This window comes from Globicephala melas, chromosome 8 (genome assembly GCF_963455315.2).
Source record: "Globicephala melas chromosome 8, mGloMel1.2, whole genome shotgun sequence".
NCBI lineage: Eukaryota > Metazoa > Chordata > Mammalia > Artiodactyla > Delphinidae > Globicephala > Globicephala melas.
The window spans coordinates 63244546-63259846 of record NC_083321.1 but is presented as its reverse complement, the minus strand read 5'-3'; the positions used below and the strand labels follow the sequence as shown (position 1 = coordinate 63259846).

Genomic DNA, 15301 nt, shown 5'->3' with positions numbered 1-15301 from the left:
CAGCATTCTTATAAAAGGAACCTGCTCAAACCTGATGATACTTGAGCCAGCATTCGTCCCTCTTTTCATACTCTTTTTTCACACATACATTCATTTCAATTAATATTTTTCAACGCTGCTGAAAGCAAAATTGCTTAAAATCTGCATTCATTCACTTCAGTTGATTCTCCTCAAGCATATCTGAAGAAGGAGAGCGCCTCATATACAATTTGTAACATCAATTTACAGTACCAATTTGCTTCACTAATAAATCAGGCTCATTAACAAATACTTATTAACTACACTCCTAGTTTCCTCAGATGAAGCAGATACATCTCACACTAAACATGAAGGAAAAAATACACCCAAAAAATCACCACACTCTTTTAGAGGAGATCAATTAGTAGAAAGAAAGCTAAGATAGTGATAAATCAAAAGACAATTTAAAAGTTTGACCTCAGATCAACAGAGATTAAAATAAATCTTTAATAAAATACCACTGTTATGATAAAATAGTTTAACACCCTTAATCATCAAAGCATCAACTAATATGCGTTACTATGTGCCCAGTATAGTCCTTGGGGATATAAATATATTTCACATTCACTATATTATATAAGTAATGAAAAACTGTACCAATACATTTTTAATTAAATTTTTTTATTGGAGTATAGTTGATTTACAATGTTGTGTTAGTTTCTGCTGTACAGCAAAGTGAATCAGCCACACATAAACATATATCCACTCCCTTCTAGACTCCACTCCCACAAAGGTCATTACAGAGCAATGAATATAGTTCCCTGTGCTATACAGTATGTTCTTATTAGTTATCTTTTATATACAGTAGTGTGTATATGTCAATCCCAATCTCCCAATTTATCCCCCCCCTTTCCTCTTTGGTAACCATAAGTTTGTTTTCTACATCTGTGACTCAGTTTGTTTTGTAAATAGGTTCATTTGTACCATTTATTTTAGATTCTACATACAAGCGATATCATATGATATTTGTCTTTGTCTGACTTACTTCACTCAGTATGATAATCTCTAGGTCCATCCATGTTGCTGCAAATGGCATTATCTGTTCTTTTTATGGCTGAGTAATATTCCATGGTATATGTGTATCACATCTCCTTTATCCATTCCTCTGTCAGTGGACATTTAGGTTGCTTCCATGTTCTGGCTATTGTAAATAGTGCTACAGTGAACACTGGGGTGCATGTATCATTTTGAATTATGGTTTTCTCCAGATATATGCCCAGGAGTGGGATTGCTTATACCAATACATTTTGTATAAATTTATTTATTTTTGGCTGCATTGGGTCGTCATTCCTGTGCGCAGGCTTCTCTAGTTGTGGCAAGCAGGGGCTACTCTTCGTTGCAGTGTGCGGGCTTCTCATTACGGTGGTTTCTCTTGTTGTGGAGCGTGGGCTTCAGTAGTTGTGACACACAGGCTCAGTAGTTGTGGCTCGTGGGCTCTAGAGCGCAGGCTCAGTACTTGTGGCACACGGGCTTAGTTGCTCCACGGCATGTGGGATCTTCCTGCAGCAGGGCTTGAACCTTTGCCCCCTGCATTGGCAGGTGGATTCTTAACCACTGCGCCACCAGGGAAGTCCCTACCAATACATTTTGAAAAGACTTTCCAGGGGCTTCCCTGGTGGCGCAGTGGTTGAGAGTCCGACTGCCGATGCAGGGGACACGGGTTCGTGCCCGGGAGCGGCTAGGCCCGTGAGCCATGGCTGCTGAGCCTGCGCATCCGTAGCCTGTGCTCCACAACGGGAGAGGCCACAACAGTGAGAGGCCCGCGTACCGCAAAAAAAAAAAAAAAAAAAAAGACTTTCCAAAACTTTATTTAGCTCTTTATTAAGCAGTCACTTCAATCAACTCCCCTTCTCAAATTATCACCTAGCACACAGGCCTGGTACATATTCAATAAATACTTAATGAATAAATTATAAATCTATTATTAAAGTCTTATACATTTTTTATCACTATCAAACCTTATACAGGTAGATCTCTGGAACATAAGTTTGTGTTCCAGCCTTTCGATCCAGGTTGTCTTGTCATAATCAATAGAAGTAACTACTTACATGTATATTGCTTACACACAAATTTGAGGCAAGGTTTTTTTTCTCAAGTCATAACTCATGAAAAGAGGAAGTCATACTATATTCATTTACTCCACAGACATGTTCATTTTTTGACAATCTGTTGTCCAATTTATTCCTCAGAAATCAAGAGCTCTCCATCCTAAATAACAAAACTTAGATTCAAAATTATAAAATAAATCATGTAAATTATATCTGGACAGAGGTGAATAAGCAAAGACAAAAATGGTATGAAATGCAATCAAGCAACAGCCACGGCAAAGATTTCACATTTTCTGAGATGGAAAGCCACTGGAGTGTTCTGATTCATATTTTTAAAAGACATGAGATAGGAATTTGACCCCCATTTTACAGATGAGAACACTGTGGTTCACATATGTTAAGAGACTTGCTCAAGGTCACAAAGCTAGTAAGTGGCAGGACTGAGATTCAAGCCCATGCTCTTCCCACCTCTTAACAATACTTCCCAAAACTCCCTGCTCGACACTTCTCTGCAACACTCTTTCTTCTCCATCTCTTCATACGTCTCTGACTGCTTCTTTTTCTTTTTCCTCCACTCCAAAAATGAGCATTTAAGTTGTCTTCTCTTTCTAAACCCTTGCTGACCTAAAGACCTCTCTTCCTTGTTGACTTACCAGGGCTTCAACTTTCATCTCTATCTTACGACATAAAGAATATGTCATAAGAATAGAGATGAAACCTAAATCTCTAACCCCACCTTTTCTCTAGAACAGCAACTCTCCATTTCTCAATGCCTCTTGGTCATTTTCCACCCAGATATCGTACTAGTAGCTAAAACTCAATATGCCCCAATGCAATCCAGCATATTGCACTGAAGATATTTTTTCCAAAGCACTACCTTGCACATATTCCAATAAACGAGGCTTAAAATCTTACAGCTTCATTGCTTTCCTCCCCCTGCTTTACATCTGAGTCACTGAATCCAAGATTTCTATATACTACTGCCAGATTAAACTTTATGAAATAACTTCAGGCATACTACCCCTGTTGGCCACCTTTAGCGATCGCCTACTACAACAAATAACGTCCAAATTCCACCTGCCATTCCCCAAAGCACACCATATCCTATTCTACCTGAATGTCTTTGTTCAAGCCATTCCTCTCCCTTATCCCCCACCTATTTCTACCTTTCCAAATCCTGTTTTCCCTTCAAGGCCACTAAAATGCCATCTCTCTCATTAAGTTTCCCCTTATCTCCCCAGCCAAATATGACCTTCCACCTCCATCTCTCAAACCACTTTAATATGTACCTTATGGTATTTATCTCAATGAATTTTATTACAGAATAATACATGCCTAGTCTCCCCTCCTTCTTACAATGTAAGAAGTATGTCCCATTCATTTTTTTTATTTTCCACCATACCACATAGCACACAGCTGCTATACACAGCAGCCTGCACATAGCAGACTCAATAAATAACTGGTAAATGAATAGGGGACAAATATTCCAATACTAACCATCAAGGTTCAGATATATAATATTACTAAACCTAATCATCAAGTCGTCTCCCCTCAATTTGTGTATATTTTTTCATCAATGTTTATCAGCAAATAATCATAAAAATATTTTAATGAGTCAAAAGTTCATGAAAAATATAATTTTCTAAATAGTAAATAAGAGGTCTGGTTATTCAAAATAATCTGTACCACAGTAAATCAATTAGAGAGTTGGTTATGAAGGCGATCCGATGGAAAAATCTATCACCACGGGGATGACCAGAGTGGATTTGGATCCCTAACTTCTCCAGGTGTGCTTCTCTCTCTACCAAAATGAATTGATTCTATTGAAGAGGATAAACTTTCCCAGATAGAGGATAACTCCATTTGATTTGAAAAGAACTTTCTAGTGACGAGGCAAAAGGAACTAATGCCGACATTGAAAAATACCTATTAAGGATTTGTTGAAGGCTTTAAAATTTTTTTAAATCAACCAAATATCCATTTTAATAAGAATCTACTTACTCAGAAACATGAATAGCAATAATTTTTATCCCTGATTTAGGATAACTAAAGGGGCAAACAATAGTAAAGAAGATTTGGCCACAGAAAAGGGTGAGTTATCAAAGTGTTTAGTACAATATGTCTTCAACTTTCAACTAGAAGCAACGTGCTGGAAGTGTGCTTTGTAATCAACAGAGATCAGCCAAAGAATACCAAGAAGTCACATAGAAAAACAAGTTCAACACACTCACAATCTCTTGTTGACGAATAGGAAAACTCATCATTTAATTGCTCAGTTGAAAGACAAAACTTACACGTCCAAAGGGATAATAACAAATCTTGTAAAAGAATCATCATTTACTTATTGACTAGAAAAATAAAATGAGCCCCCTCACCTCCACCCCTAAAGTAGGACTCAGGGAAAAATCAAAGGGGAATTAATCCATCATATTTACAAATTCCATGATCTCCAAATGTCAAACAATTCAAATATTCTCAGCAGTTTGTATTCCTTAATGACTTTGGTCTTTCTTTTTTAAGTAAAAAACAAAAACAAATGGCCTATTACCAAAAATTTCAAAAAGTTTCATTGCTGGACTCATTTTCTCTACCTGCTAAAACACTGCCTTTAAAAACTCAGTGCACACTACATGCCAGAAGCACTTCATATATTATGCCACATTTAATCCTCACCAGGGCCTCCAGAGTTAAAATTTACTGAAACTGAGGCTTAGAGTAGTTAGGTAATTTGTCTGAGGTCACCCAGCTAGTAAGTAGTGAGCTAGAATTCTAACATAGGCAATTTGATCCCAGAATCTAGGATCCTGCCTCCTAAGTCATACTGAAATACAGAAATCTGAACACCATCTTGTAAGTGGAGTTAAGCTTGAGAGGTTTTGTAGAATTACCATTTTTTCCATAAAATAAAACTGTGTGAGAACATTAAAAAAAAAAAACAAAAAACTCCATCACTGAAATTTTAGTCAGTGGTTTTCAAGTCTTTCGCAACTAAAGACTGTCCATAAGTTGTTGTTGGTTTTTTTAATTCTTAAGAAATCCAACTCCTGCTTAAGTGTTTATGAACTTACACTCTAACAAGTCTGTTAAGATTATAAAATTCAAGGGGAGTAAATATTAAGTAAACATTTTTATACTCTGAAGAAGGGTGTAAACATCTGAAGGTCGCTGAAGAAGCGGTTTTTAAATCATTCCTTCCCCAAAGTGTGAAAGGCTCTACTCTGAAGTCAGCTAACGATAAATGCCAGTACCCTAATCTGGAGGTCCTGTGGAAAGACACCAGGAAAAACAAGATCCTAGAACCACCTGAGACAACTGAACAAGCTTTCCTTTTAGAAAAGGCACCTAAGAATTTGAACAGCACAGAATCCATCCTCCTAAATGGGCAACTGTGTATTCTAAATTTGCCACAAAGTACCAAGGGCACTATGCTTTCATTAATTTTAGTGGTAGTCAAGGGTTTAAACAGTTTAACAACTGTTTCATGTGAATGTGTATAGTGATGGGTACCACTTATTGTGAATGCGTGGCAATAACTATATTCAAAATATAGCTTCCTCAGCCGCATAGCACAGGGAGATCAGCTCGGGTGCTTTGTGACCGCCTGGAGGGGTGGAATAGGGAGGGTGGGAGGGAGGGAGATGCAAGAGGGAAGAGATATGGGAACATATGTATATGTATAACTGATTCACTTTGTTATAAAGCAGAAACCAACACACCATTGTAAAGCAATTATACTCCAATAAAGATGTAAAAAAAAAAAAAAGACAAAAAATATATATATATAGCTTCCTGAAATACATTTTTGGTACATACTTAAATTATTAGCAAATATTACAACATATGAAGGATTCTTTTTTTAAAAAAAAACTACATCAAGTAAATTGATGATGATGTTTTTTACAAATCGTGAAAACACAAAGATTCACTGTGAAAAGGAATAGTCCATCTACATTTCAACATGGTTTAAGCATTAGAAGGTGAATACCAAGAATAGCTGTAGATACCAAGATGAGAAAAGCATGAGAGCAGATGTATAGAACAAGAGAGTAAATCTGGGGACTTCCCTGGTGGTCCAGTAGCTAAGACCCCATGCTCCCAATGCAGGGGGCCCCGGTTCAATCCCTGGTCAGGAAACCAGATCCCACGTTCTGCAACTAAGAGTTCGCATGCCGCAACTAAAGATCCCGCATGCCGCAACTAAAAGATCCCGCGTGGGACTTCCCTGGTGGCCCAGTGGTTAAGACTTTGCCTTCCAATGCAGGGGGTGCGGGTTCAATCTCTGGTCAGGGAGCTAAGATCCCAAGTGCCTAGCAGCCAAAACAAAACATTAAAAAAAAAGAAGCAATATTGTAACAAATTCAATAAAGACTTTAAAAATGGTCCACATAAAAAAAAAAAAGATCCCACACACCACAATGAAGATCCCACATGCCACAACTAAGACCAGGCGCAGCCAAATAACTAAATAAATAAATTTAAAAAAAAAAATTTTTTTTTTGAAAAGAGTAAACCTGAAAGGAACAAAACGAATCAGTTTAGTACAACACACATGGTAATATTTCAAATGAAAAGCAGATATACAAGCAGATATATATATAGGCTCCAGAAAACACTCTTGACTAAAATTTTCCCCCAACCCAGCTTCCCTTAAACTTCTCCTTTTCTATCAATGATGGCAACAGCATCAGACTTGAAATCCTGGAAGCATAAACAAGCCCTCACACTGCCCTAATATTCTCAGTCTCTAAGTCTGTTCGTTCTTCCTATGAAATGCCTCTCCTGTGAAATGCCTCTAAAACTGCCCTTCCATTCTCTCTGGCACTACCTTAGACCTGCCAAATACTATCTCCTCACTCCTGAATTATTCATGAATTCATTCATTCATACCTGCACTCATTCAGACACTTCCTGAAGCACCTACTGAAGTACCGTGCTAGTTCTGAATACAAACCACCATTCTAACTAGAGGTGGAGATACAGATCACAACGAATGCACTATTTTAATAACAGCAACGCTTGATTAGGGCCCCACTACATGATAGCTGCTATTCCAACACACTATTATCCATTTAAATCCTCATGACAACCCTAAGAGATGGGTATAGTTATCTTCTGCAAAGCAAGGAGACTAAGGCTCAAAGAAGTGAGATAATTTTCCTAAGATCACACTGCTAATAAGCTGCAAAGTAAGATCCCATGAGAACTGATTCTTTCTACCACTTGAGTGAATCTACTGCATCAACTCCTAAACAGTCTTTCCAATCCCGTCTACCCATTTCGACCAGATTCATCATCTGAAAGCACCATTCTGTACTTGTAACCCCTTTGTTCAAAAAAAAATCTCAATGGCACCTTTAGCCTGGCCTTCAGTCTTTGAGTCAAAAAAAAAAAAAAAAAACACCTTTCCTTTCCCTTACTAGCTCTGAATCTTGGAAACTGCTTAATGTCTCTAATCTTCAGTTTTCCTACCTATGAAATGGAGATAAGACAGAGTTGTGTAAGGATTAAATAAGAGAAAATACGTGAAGGTTTAAGCATATGAATGTTCAATAAATAAGAGTTGTTATTACTCATACAGCTATACACAAAACTTCTGTTTCAGCCAATCAATACATGTACTATTCTTTTACGAAACCACTTAGATTTCTGCCTCAATTCACACTATTCTCCCTCCGCTCCATTAAGAATAGGTATCCTATAAATATCTAATACATGAATCAATACATGAATCAATGTCTGTACCTCCTTATCTTCAAGGCCCAAGTCAAATGCTACTTCTTCCAAGGAGCCCTCCCTAGCCGCCCTCAATGAACTTCACACCTAACTTAAGTGCCACTGAGAGAATGAGGAAGAAAAAAATGCTGAATTATTCAAGACCTATTATGAACTAGGAAACATGATACATCTTCAGTGCATTATTTCACTTAATTCTCACAGAGAAAGACAAAGTAACTTGCACAAAGTCAAAGAGCTAGTAACTGATGAAGCTGAGATTCAAAATCAGAAGTGGCTGATCCCTTTTAAAAGCCCACTTCTTCCCACACCACCTTGTATCTTGGTACCCTGGATTACACATTTAATCAACAACTACATAACACTGACAATGAGCAAAGTGTTGGTATATGCTCTAAGAGCCCCAGCAACCCATACAAATACAACAAACAAAACTGTCATGAAATAATGCTTATCCGTACCACCTGCAGTGGACTCTAATTTTTTTCTATTCTCTTCTATTTCGCTTAAAATAAAATACTGGTCAGTTCCCACTAATTTTACTTCACAACCACTCTTGAATAGCGACCCAGCTATCTTGAATACAGATATTACAAGGCCAAATAAGATCGAGAATCTGTCCTCAAGAAGTATTTAATCTAGCTGGAGACATAATGGTAAAACACAAACTTTTCTTGACCCCCCTTGACCCCAGCCCACCTACTGGAATAGAAGGTGGGCTTCCATTGCTCATGTTCCTGTTGTCCCCCGAAATACCCTATCAGGAAACATAACCAATAAAGTATCTAGGCTGTAAATGTGAAAAACATCAGGCCCTCAACAAACAATTGTTGAATGAATGGATGAATGAATATGTGAGGTACAATAAAAGTGCTATGGATTTTCAGAGGGAGAAATTACACACCATAAACTCTCTCCCCACAAACCTCATAATCCTCTAAGGGAAGGAACAATCTCTGTATTATTGAATACATCAAGAGCGCACTCATGTTTGTAGATATTCTATTTAAAAAAAAAAAATTGAGCTACGGACTGGCCACAATTCATGTGGAAAAGCAGATAAACATGGATCTTGGCCAAAGAAAATCAAGGAAGACATTTACAGCTCCAATGATAAGTTTATTATCAGCCTTTACTCTAGAGCCTAACTATTCAAACTGTGGCTCTTGGTCCAGAAGTATTAATATTACCTGGGAGTTTGTTAGAAATGCAGAATCTCAGGCCCCACCCAGATCGACTGAATCAGAACCCCCATTTTAACATTCTCCCCCAGTGGATTCCTAACACACATTAAAGTTTGAAAAGCGTAAGTATATATGACACAAATGAACTGGCTTCCGCTAGCTCAGAGAAAGTTACCATCTTCTCCTCTGTTATCTCTGTAATAAATAATCAGACTTTTCAAGAAGTACTACAGATATGGTCATGACACATCTTCAGGAATATTAGGGTATAAATCTAAATCATTACTCAATGAGAAGAATTGACCATCCACTGAACATTGGATGGAACTTTTAGAAAACATACCAAAAATAAATATACATTTGCCTTCTTAGGACACAGGCTCTATTGGGCAAGAAAATAAGAGAATGAACTTCAATAGCCAAAGCAATAAATCTTTAATACCAAGGATGAGATTATTGAAAAAAAAAGAGATGCTGGAGAGAACATTTAAGAACAAACTTCTTTAACAATTCTCCATGATACAAACACGTATTTCCAAATATTCTCTATTTAAAACTCCAAACTTAGATTGCCCTACAGGTAAAGCTGTGTAATGAAGGACCTACCTGACATTAAGTCAGATCTCCTAAACATTTTTCACTGACTCAAAGACTGGAACCACCCTTTAAAACACCAAGCAAAGTCTCAACCAGGAGACCACTTTGTGAACTTGCAAAAACACTTGCAAAACCCTCAAGCTACGATCCTCTCATCCCAAACTGAGACAAGATCTGAGGCCACAGGGACTTGATGCCCAATATGCCCTCAAAAAAAAAAAAAAAAAAAATTGGGGAGGAGGCCGCCCAAACAGGGGGAATTAGATGAGGAATGATTGCAGGCCATTTCTCATCGCCTCGCTGACCTACAACACCTCTCCACAGGGCAGGAGGGAGGGAAAATAACGCAGGCCTCTGAACTCACAATTTTAAGGGCCCCAAACTTAATCCTGAAGTTGGGAACCCATCTTCTCCCCAACAGGCATTCAGATGACAGCTCAACTTCTAATTCCCCTCCCCCTTCTCCCGCCCCCCGTAGGATCTGGGATATCCGCCCCTCGCGATCTCCCCCCATCCCACCCACCGCCGCCAAAAATACCCTGACCCCTCCCAATGAGAAATCGACACGGGGCGAGTGCCCCGGGCCCCTCCGGGGCACGACTGCACGCCCTGGCCCATTCTCCACACTAAACTCGCCCTGGGGGAGGAGCTGATGGGTCTCACCAAGTACAGGGGAGCATAGATCTTCAGGGACTCCTCCAGGGCGCCCCTGGTGATCTGCACGAAGGAGACCCCGCAGGAAGGGTGCCAAGTGTGGCCGATCTCGTAGCAGTTATGAGGGATGGACTTGCTGAGGGCCGCCATGACGAGGTGCCGCGCGCAGGGGCCGGGAGGGGGTGAGCCGAAGCTCGGCAGGGAGGAAGAGGGGCGGGCAGCGAGCGCCCAACCGCCGCGGGCTCTCAGGGCGTGCCGGGGTAGGCGCGGAATAGAGGGGAAAGCTCAAGCGAGCGGGGTTACTCTGGGCCAAAGTCCTCCGAGGTTGAGCGCTCAGAGCACAGCAGCTCGAGGGGGCGGGGCGCGCATCAGGGAGGCGGGGAGAGGCGGAGCGTGCGCGCTCCCTCAAGCGGCCTCGGCCCGGGGCGCGCGCCCGCCTCTCGGAGCCTGGCTCGGCGCGGGGGCCAGAAGGTGAGAGAGCGCAGCTCGGGGACGCGCCCGCCACCCCCTCCTTTAGCTCCGCGCCGGCGCGAGCGCGCCGAGAAAGATGTACAAAGATAGGCGACTTGCGTAATATTGGACTCCAGTCTCTGTCCTCTAAAAGCCCAACCAAGTAGAACTGAGAGCAGTGGAAGAAAGGGATTAAATGTTTTTGTTGGGAGCTGGTGGAGGAAGACGATTGCCAGAGGAGAGCCTGGACAACCATCCTCCTCAGAACTGCCAGCTCTGCTACCCTAGAGTGCCAGGTAATAAATAGCTAAGGCTGCCTGCTGGTTGGGACGAAACTGCTCCCAATTACTGGGCTTTCTAAGCTCTGCAGTGCCTGAGAATGCTTGAAAAATCTGTTAGCTGTGTTCTTGCACTTCCTGTATGGGGAAAGGACAGTAGTAGGTCGTCCTCTCCAAACCCTGGGCCACTGAGCAGTCCTGTCTACAGCATACATCACAGGTGCTCGTCAGCCAAATATGTAACCCAGCAAGGACTCACATGCCCCAGGCTCAGAAAGCCAGACTCTGACAGGAGGTGTTTGCAGCAAAGTAAAGGTTTATTGCAGGGCGCCAAGCAAGGGGGTGGGAGACAAGCCTCAGATACACTCCCACTTGGCCTTTGAGTTAGGGGTTTCGTAAAAAGGAAAAACAAAGAGGCTAGGATTAATCAACATCTCGTGACATTTCTTTTTTTTCTTTTTTTTTTTTTTTTGCGATACGCGGGCCTCTCACTGTTGTGGCCTCTCCTGTTGCGGAGCACAGGCTCCAGACGCGGAGGCTCAGCGGCCATGGCTCACGGGCGCAGCCGCTCCGCGGCATGTGGGATCTTCCCGGACCGGGGCACAAACCCGCGTCCCCTGCATCTGCAGGCGGACTCTCAACCACTGCGCCACCAGGGAAGCCCTCGTGACGTTTCTTAATCGTAGTTTCAGGAGTCAGGATGTCTCGAATTCTCAGGCCAGGTGGTCCATGGCTTCGGGGTCTGTAAGCTCATCTTGCCCTGGAGAAACAACCTGAGTTTGTACACTAATAATGATATCTATAATAGCAGTTTTAGAACATTAATGATGTTATCACAACAGCAGTTTTAGTCATCTGACTAGTTGATTAGTGTTCAGTTACCACAGGATTGAGGTCAGGGGGGAAAAGAAAGGAAATTAAATTTTAGATAGAGAGATTAATCATAAACTCAGTGGGGGAACTCAGTTTTAGGGGGACTTGGCTTCAAATAGTACACATAGTAGAGGCAGCAGTGGTCTTAGAACTCATACCTGGCTAGAGATATTGGCCAACAATTGGCATGACAAGGAACCTGTGCGGCCTATGAGTCTTATAACCCCACTAAATATCAGTTTCCTCACCTATAAATATCTTTCTAGTTTCCTTGGAATTACAAATTCTCAAGTTTCTTAAAGCAGGAACTTGCCATTAGACTGTTTAATATTACTTTTATGTACAACCTTTAGAGGAATCCCATTCATTCATTCTACAAATATTTACTGAGCACATACTATTTTCAGGCACTGTTCTAAGCTCTGTAGATTCAGATGTGAACAAGAGAGACAAGGTTTCCACCCACCTCTCCTCTCCTTCTCCTCCTCCTAGTGCCACAGAGCTGGAGCCAGAGCTGCCAATGCAGCCCCAGGCACTATGGCTTCTGGAGTTACAGTGAATGATGACGTCATCAAAGTTTTTAATAATTGGAAAATAAGGAAATCGTCTATACAAAAGAAGATTAAAAGGAAAGAAAGAAAGGAAGGAGGGAAGAAAGAAGGTCTCTTCTGTTTAAATGATGAGAAAGGACAAATAATTGTAGAGAAAGCAAAGCAGATCTTGGCAAATGACACTGGTGATACCACAGAGGATCCCTACACATCTTTTGTGAAATTGCTACCTCTGAATGATTGCCAGTTTGCTCTGTATGATGCCACATACAAAACAAGAGTCTAAGAAAGAAGACCTAGTATTGATATTTATATTCTGGGCTTCTAAGAGTGCACCTTTAAAAAGCAAGATGATTTATGCTAGCTCCAAAGATGCCGTTAAAAAGAAATTTACATATATTAAACACAAGTGGTGTGTAAATGGCATGGAAGAGATTAAGGAGCTTTCATCACTTGAAGAGAAATTGGGAGACAATGTAGTAGTCTCACTTGATGGAAAACCCGTGCTTATAAAATGACAGTCAAATGCCATCTGGGTGTTAAGGCGCTTCCACTTCTGCAGCTCAGTCAACTGGAATAGTGTTGGATTTTGTTTTGGTTTTTCTCCTTCCCCAATGGGCCCTTTCTAAACAATGAATGAAGGAAATATCATTCATTTAAGCAGCCTATCAGTGATTGCCATTAGACTGTTTAATACTATTTTATGTACAACCCAAGGAATGCTTTCCCATCATATTTTAGACAAAACAACTAGTTATATGAAAACTTAGTTATAAGTTATAAGAAAACTAAACAAGAGAGTATGAGATAGGTGTAATAATAATATAACAGGATAAACTAAATAAGATAATAAAAGAGGAGTACTCAGATTGAAAGCCCAGAATAACAGTGGTAAAAAGATAAAAGTTTAACTGTCTGGGGACTTCCCTGGTGGCACAGTGGTTGAGAATCTTTCTGTCAATTCAGGGGACACGGGTTCAACCCCTGGTCTGGGAAGATACCACATGCCGCAGAGCAACTAAGCCTGTGTGCCACAACTACTGAGCCTGAGCTCTAGAGCCCACAAGCCACAACTACTGAGACCACGTGCCACAACTACTGAAGCCCACGCACCTAGAGCCCGTGCTCTGCAACAAGAGAAGCCACTGCAATGAGAAGCCCGTGCATCGCAATGAAGAGCAGCCCCTGCTCGCCAAAACTAGGGAAAAGCCCACGCGCAACAACAAAGACCCAACACAGACATAAATAAATAAATAATAAATAAATAAATGTATTAAAAAAAAACAGTTTGTCTCTCTCTCTCTGTCTCTGATAAATATAGACAGTCTTAAGAGGGAAGAGATATGGGAACATATGTATATGTATAACTGATTCACTTTGTTATAAAGCAGAAACTAACACACCATTGTAAAGCAATTATACCCCAATAAAGATGTTAAAAAAATAAATAAAAAATAAAAAAAAATAGACAGTCTTAGTCTACGATGGTGGCTTCATACCCATCAAGGGTCCCTGACTTCTGACAGGTTGCTCTGCAGACTATTACCTGTGATTTCCATCCTAACTTATAAGTTGGCTGCTTCACCTTGAACCATGACATCCATGTGCTAGCCAGGAAGACCAGCCAAAGAGGAAGAGAGGACATAACTTCCTCTCTTTAAGAAAACCTCCCAGGAAACCTATGCAAGCCACTTTTCCTTACAACTCACTGCCCAAATCTTAGTCACATGGCCACACTTAGTTGCAAGAGAGGCTGGGAAATGTAATCTTTTTTTATTGGTTGAACAAATGCCCAGATAATATTTCAGGTTTTATTACCAAGCGAAATGAAAAGAACACATACTGGAGGCACCCAGAAGTGTCTGCCGTAGTCCTATGCCTCTGGCTGCCCAAACATCTGGACACATCCTTTTTCCCCAGATAAACATACCCTCTCCTTCTCAAGGGGAAGAACCTAAATTTCCATCCATTTACTCCATCTTGTTCAACATCCAGGATCTTCTGTAGGATCAAATACAGCTCTCATGTTCAAGTTATCTCCCTCTTTAACATACCCAATATACAATGGTAGAATAGGAACAAGATAATCACAATTTAAAAAAAAAATCTCCAATTCAAAATATGAGAGGATCAGAAACACAGCATAAACTTGTCCACAGAAATTACAGGAATAGTAATGTGTGCATAATGATAAGCATAATGTTTACCATGTGGCACAGCAAATACATACCAAGAAATAAAGAAAATTTAAAATTAAAATTAAAAGCATGCAATTTCTTTTAATTAACTGTTAAATGGAGACTTGAAGCTTGAAGATATTTGAGAAGAACAGTTATTGTTGTCACAGGTGCCAAAAATGACAGTGCTAAAGAGTTGGATGGTCAAGGGGCAATTTCAGGCAAACTCTCGGATTCAAACAAATGGAAAGGGTACTCTCTATCTTGACTGGTGCTGCTATAGAGACTCCAGAACAGGGAGGCATTAATAAATTCTCAGGGATGATGATGTGTGCTTTAGGATTAAAACCAAAAAAATGCAAAAGGAACAGTTTGCAATAAATCAGTAGTTTACATTTGTAAATTCCTTTATATGGTATTATAAGATATATAAGGCTGTTATTCAGAAGAAAGTTTTCTCATAATGTTGCCAATAATTTTAAGGGTAAAGTTACACATTGTACCTACATGGGCCATTTATTCCTTTTTTTTTTAAATAAATTTATTTATTTTTATTTTTGTTTATTTTTGGCTGTGTTGGATCTTTGTTGCTGCACGCGTGCTTTCTCTAGTTGCAGCGAGTGGGGGCTACTCTTCGTTGCAGTGCACAGGCTTCTCATTGTGGTGGCTTCTCTTGTTGCAGAGCATGGGCTCTAGGTATGCGGGCTTCAGTAGCTGCGGCACGAGGGCTCAGTAGTT

General features: G+C 40.4%; 1 protein-coding gene and 1 pseudogene across 2 annotated transcripts in view; one reads left to right on the top strand and one right to left on the bottom strand.

Annotated features, from left to right (window-relative positions):
• TMEM135 (transmembrane protein 135) overlaps positions 1-10596 on the bottom strand; it is a 242447-nt gene extending 231851 nt beyond the window's left edge. For both annotated transcript variants that reach the window (XM_060303876.2, XM_030835860.3), the window contains exon 1: positions 10244-10596. In XM_060303876.2, coding sequence (XP_060159859.1) covers positions 10244-10384 — 141 coding nt within the window. In that variant the 5' untranslated portion in view covers positions 10385-10596. The remainder of the gene's footprint in view (positions 1-10243) is intronic.
• Positions 10597-10768: 172 nt separating this feature from the next.
• Positions 10769-13621, top strand: LOC115841846 (cofilin-2 pseudogene; annotated as a pseudogene).
• Positions 13622-15301: the final 1680 nt, after the last annotated feature.